The sequence below is a fragment of the Pezoporus occidentalis genome, unplaced genomic scaffold (genome assembly GCF_034315485.1).
Source record: "Pezoporus occidentalis ecotype Australia unplaced genomic scaffold, CSIRO_AGI_Poc_V1 ctg26, whole genome shotgun sequence".
Lineage (NCBI taxonomy): Eukaryota > Metazoa > Chordata > Aves > Psittaciformes > Psittacidae > Pezoporus > Pezoporus occidentalis.
In genome coordinates this window covers 5265917-5271916 of record NW_026914502.1, presented here as the reverse complement: position 1 = coordinate 5271916, position 6000 = coordinate 5265917, and the positions used below count along the sequence as shown (strand labels likewise).

The 6000-nt window shown below is 39.5% G+C and overlaps 1 protein-coding gene across 9 annotated transcripts in view; it reads right to left on the bottom strand.

Annotated features, from left to right (window-relative positions):
- Positions 1-651: 651 nt before the first annotated feature.
- The window catches only part of EPHA6 (EPH receptor A6), a 471056-nt gene continuing 465707 nt past the window's right edge, over positions 652-6000 (bottom strand). For all 9 annotated transcript variants that reach the window (XM_062624018.1, XM_062624010.1, XM_062624012.1 and 6 more), the window contains 2 exons: positions 5698-5847; positions 652-2814 (listed from right to left, as the gene is read on the bottom strand). In XM_062624018.1, coding sequence (XP_062480002.1) covers positions 2700-2814; positions 5698-5847 — 265 coding nt within the window. In that variant the 3' untranslated portion in view covers positions 652-2699. The remainder of the gene's footprint in view (positions 2815-5697; positions 5848-6000) is intronic.

Sequence of the window (6000 nt, the reverse complement as noted above, 5' to 3'; positions counted from 1 at the left end):
TGTTTTGAATAAATATCCTTATCCAAAGAATCCTTTGTTCTTTCCTGTCTGGTTACCCCAACTCTGTTTATATAAAAATATATCTGATTAATATATGTTTTAATTTTTTTTTCCATTGAAAATATATTTTCAGCAGTGTGAGAAATTTGGAAATGAATTTCCAGGTTGCCTGCAGATAACATGCCATTGCATCCTCACGGAAAGGAGAGTCTAAAAGTGCACATACATGGTTTGGATTACTTCTGAGTGATTTTGAAACCCCATTAACAAATAACAGACTCATACCTCCTCAATAATGTATTTAATTGTGAGAGAGGCTCCTTCCACAGATGCCACTTTTTTGGCCATGGAAGCAATGACAGGTAAAATGGATGACAAAATTATAAAGGAAAATCAACTTTTAAATTACTCTGTGAAGACAGTATTTTTCAGAAGGTTTCAGGTAAGTGCGATTTTCTTTCCATGAGAGAACCCTTCCCAAAAAACTATTCAGATGTGGAACGGGGGCAGAAATTTTTGAAGCGACAGTCACAGGAAAGAACAAATGTTTTTTCTCCCCACAAAGGCCTGTGATCCTGCAGAACACACATGCTTAGACGGTCCTATTGAGCTCAGCAAGACTATTCACACTGGCAAAATTACCTCTGTAGCTCAAATAGCACTGGAACTGCCCTTCTTTAAACAAGCTCTTCATATTGACACTGTAGATCCTAGTGAATCCTTATCTTTGGAAAACTTGCTCCTCAGTTAAATCTGTTTTTTTTTTTTTAACAAAAGAAAGAAAAATTTGCTTCTTGCACTACTGCTATCCCTTTTAAATTAATGCAGCTATTCCAACATAAAGTGACAAAAGTGACTGGGGCCTAGCATGTCTTACTCTGTGACATGCTAGGTTGGAAGCATAATCTTTTCTGAGCTGCTTTCTGATTTTCCTTCTTTGCCACCAATACACAGTGGCAGCCTTTCCCAAGAGTTAGGAAACACATTTTGATTTACAAGCTGTAAATTAAGCAGTAAATATCACTATGATTACATAAAGTACATAGTTCATTTTGATATATACATATATTATACTAATTACCCAAATGCACATTTTAATGGAAGAGCTGTAATACTTGAATATATTTGGAATGCCACATAACTGGAAAACATCCTTCAGACTATATATAAACCAACAAAAGCATCTGCACCCAGTTTACATGGGACATGCATGTGGGTCTGTGCATGACTTCTGCTGTGCGCTTGTTCCCCTGTTCCCAGGAGTGCATATCCCATGCAGAAAGTTGGAAACGTAGCCCAGCACGTCTGTGTAAGTTGTCTGAATAAAACATAAAAGCTGTGAGTCTTAGAGAGGTACAAATACCATGTTAGGCCTTTATGGACATTTTCTTGCATGTAAATATGGCTATCGAAGGGTTCTAAAGGTAATTGTCTTGATGTCACTTAGATATCTGTACTAAATGAAGGTCTAGCCTATAGTAACCAGAGCTCCATTTCAGCAGTCTGGTTTTCACTTCTAAAAGCAGTCAGTAGGCTCAAGGCAACCTGTTATTACACTGCTGTCCTACATCTGCTTTTCTGCCTACGTACAAGGTAGCTGCACACTGCTGCATGTAACTTCCAGCACTAGTTGGTGGTTGTACCATTGCCCTCGACTGGAGGATGATATGCTGGTCTGCTCCCATGGGAGTAGTAAGCACATCACCCCACTGATGGCTGGCCTTCTAAGGTCTACTACCACTGATGGAAGTTATGCTTAGTTCAAGCAGCAGAGGCCTGCACTTTTAGAACAGAAAGCTTTCTGAAGTCTGTGGCCACAGTATAGCTGACAAACATGTTTCACATGTGGTTATAGAAACATTACAATCAGTTTTCCAGTGAATACGTGCCACATAGTAGAAGCAAATGCTGAGTATTTAAGAAAAAAAACCCCAACCAAAAACAAAGGAAAAAAAAGAAGTTCTAGGATGGTGAAGAATCCCAAGAATGAACAAGTCTCCCAACCTAATCTAAAATTTAAAGCATAAAAAGTGTCAAGTGCTAAAGCAATTAAAAATCAAGGACCTGAAGATTTCAAACAGATTTCTCTCACTATCCTCCCAATTGTTCACACAATGAAAATTCACTACATAAAATCAGTCATTCCTGCAAACAATATTAACACTTTGAGGCACCAGCTTATCAGCATTCAAAGTATTATAAAGTAATACAATGATAGGACCCATACATTTGGATTTAGTTAAGAAATAAATAGTTATGTCAAACTTTTTTGATTGCACATTTGGTATTGGAAGTTACATGGTCACAGAACATGAAAGAAGTCAAATACTTTTTGATCTACCAGCAAACTCTAAATACATCGATAAAGAAGCCACACCAGGCCAAATAGATTATTACTTTCAAGGAAGTTCATGAAAGTTTCCCAAATACTGTTATACAAAGTTACACATCCATGCTGAGTTATTCATCAATGTGTAGCAAGAGTCTTGCAGTAGGCCAGGATTTTATTGGCAGGTAACTGGTGGAGGAGCTACGCAGTGTGATTAAAAATTCCAGTTTGGAAGCATTAACACAGAAGTACTTTTATAGTCTGAACTGGAGACTGCAGTTCTTGAAGTTAGGAAGAGCAGAAGGGAAGATTGGGAATATTTTCCATTTTAGAAATGCTGAGGCACAAAACACAGTTGATTTGAGTACTTTCATACATGAAATCCTTTCTCCTGTATGTGCATCATGTGTAACCGCAAAGTCTGTAAACTGCTGACTATTCGTCTCTGGTGTCCAATGAGTACAACTCCAATTCTTCTAACGTCACTGCAAGATAAAAAGTTTCAGCTTGGATGCAAGTCAAGTCTCTTGTACACAAAAGGGTATAAATACAAGGTGAGTTGCTCTTCTTCAGGACAGTTTACCTTCCTGTCTGGGACACATAAGAAAGCTGCAAATGCTCAATTCCAAGTTTTTAAAGACAGACATTTAAGGAAATAAAAAGAAATTTTGCAGTTAGAGCAATGGTCAAGTGATTTTTCCAAATCTTGAGGAAGAACCTGAGAGGTGGGATCTAATAGCCCATTTTTAGTAATGTGTTATTAGCAAATGTATACTTGCAAAGGAATGGGGCTGATACACTCACTCTTGCAGTTTTGAAGTGGCAATAACAGAGGCTGTGCTTCTGATGATTTGGGAATCAGAAACCCCAACCCTAACTGCAGTGGTGACAGATGTTCTAAAAGGTCGGAGTAGCGTTAACCCTTCCAGCTTGACCCAGATTTGCCCTCCTGCTTTCCCTTCATCTCATCTAGACCTGCACCCTGGAGTGGGTAGCTCACCCACTGAGCTCGACTCTTCGGCAGGAACGAAGTCAACAGCCCTCAGCATCCAGTACAATCCACTAGTTCAGTTGTTCTCCAAACATCACCAACTGCAAGATGCTGAGAAAGATCACAAAGGTGGCAAGGGCAGGAAACTTCAGGTATGCCTTGTCAATTGTGCAAATCCCACACTGGGACATAGTATAGACATTGCCTGTATAGATACCCTCAAAATTGTTTGACAATATAGCTAGTAAAGTAGCTTACAGGATGAGGCATGACCTTTATGGGTTTCAGATTTGCAGTACAAGATACCTGCCTCTGTATCCTCCAGATAAAGAGCCACCGGATAGTAGCAACTATTATGTACTTAGGCTTAACATCCACATAGTGGAGGATACACAACACTTAGGGTCAGCAGGGAATATGCAAAAATATTGGGATCTTAGAATCAAAAGAGAGTCAGACAAGAGAATAAAACCTTTACAGAGGGAGTGTATTAGAAATGCAAATACAGGAAGGTCTGATAAAGTTCAGAAAGAAGCCAGCAGGCCTAGGGTAATGGAGGTTATTTGGAGAAAGAAGGAATCTTTTAAAAAGCTGGAGTGGTATCTAAAGCAAGACGAAAGGATGATAACCTTAGAGAGATTATCGGTAAAAGCACAGTAAGGCAGGCTAAATAAGAGCTAGAGGAAGAAGGAAAAAACACCTGATAATAAAACTCATAATGAACCTTTTGGCAAACTCACTGGGTACAAGCAGCCTGCCAGAGTGTCTGTAGAGTCTAATGATGGGTATAAAAGAGCACTGAAAGACTGGGCACTGTCGGAAGACTAAACCGATTATTTGAGCTGATATTCACTGCGAAAGAAATCAAAGTGACTCCTGTGCCAGAACCTTTATGGGGACTCGCCAGAGGATCTGGCTGAAATTGAAGTGATTGCAGGAGGGGTTATAGGACAAATTGTAAAACCAAGCAACAACCCACCTCCAGAACAATATTGTGTTTAGCCAAGAGTTTTACAAGAGCTTAAGGATGAAATAGTGGAATTACTAACAGGGATGTGAGAGCGGGTTATCAGCTGTGTTCCACCTGCCTAAAAAGTTCTTAGTGCCTGAGGCATGGAGAGTGGTGCCAGACAAAAGGAGAGGTTTCTAGAGGAGATCTGGGGAACCACAGATCTGTGAGTCTGAAGTCATTACAGGGCATAATAGAAACCACAGTAAAGTACAGAATTATTGGATGCTTGGGTAAATTATCTACTGGAGTCACCACAGCTTTTGCAAAGAGAAGTCCTGTTTTAGAAAGTTACTTGAGTTCAATGGAGGAGTCAGCATACATATGGATGAAGGCAATTAATTTGATACACCCCACTTGGATTTCCAGAAGCTTTAGAGAAGATTCCTCATCAAAGCTTTATAAGGAAAATAAGGAGCTATGGCACAAGAAGCTCTTTGCATGACTAACTGGTTTAAAGTCAGGAGGTTAGGGGTAAACTGTCAAGTTTTACAATGTAGTCATCAATAGAAACCTACAGGGATCTATACTGGGATAATATTGAACAGTCATGTTCAAGAAATCAGTAAATGGTCTGGAGAAAGTGGCAAGCACAGCGGTGAAAAAATCAGTTGATGAGACTGAATTGTTCAGAGTAGTAAGGGAAGGGACCAGCTGTGATGAGTTTTAGAAGGATCTCACCAGACTAAGTGCCAATGCCATAAAGCAGCAAATGAAATCTAATGTGGGTGAATGTAAAGAGATGCACATGGGACAAAACCGGTCCTAACCTCACGTGTAAAATTACTGACTCATAACTGACCATTACCAGTATTAATACAGACAGTCCTAGCATCAAATAGAAGATTAGGAATTCATGGGAAAGGAATAGAGGGCAAAACATATCATATCATTATGATTCCATATTAATCCACAGTTTGCCCAAACCCCTTATATACTGAGTGTGGGATTTTCATCTCAAAAATTCTACAGTAACGTCAGAGATGGTTGCAGAAGGGCAGCAAGGAGAGGAACAAATGCCTCATGAGGACTGACATAGGCGTGATGATGTTAATAGCAAAGTAAGAACGGGTTTTTGCCACGGATTTCAGTGGTCAGAACTGATGCCCCAAGAAACATTTCGGGATGCTCACTGCCTGGCCTTTGGTAGCGTTTGGCTTGGTCACAGAATAAAGCTGCGTTCTGTGTAACTTAATCATATCTTTCTCCAGTGGTGTTTTGGTAAAAACCTGTATTTGTCTGTTATTAGCTTCAAGTAAGAAAGGAAATGAAGGCACTGTTCCATACATCACTGTAATTATGTCACTGCAGCATCCAAACAAATTCAGATCTATTAATCACTGTAGGGATAACAGGTTACATACTTACTCAATACTCATTCTTGAGACCATATCCAAAGTTGTGAAACCTGCTGCCATGAAGTTATTTTTATACTGACCCATTTTTATGGAGTCCAGCCAGTCACTGACTGAAACAAACAAAGGATATTCTGGAACTTCACCAGGTGAATCTGGCATTCTGTAAACACAAAACGCAAAGGTTACCAAAGCACTACAAAATACAACAACTTACTCTGGTAGGCATTATTTTTATTAAAGGGCAGAAGGAATGAGAGAAGAGCCTGAGCTGTAAAGGTCAGGTATTAACTGAGGATCTCTTTAACCCATTGCC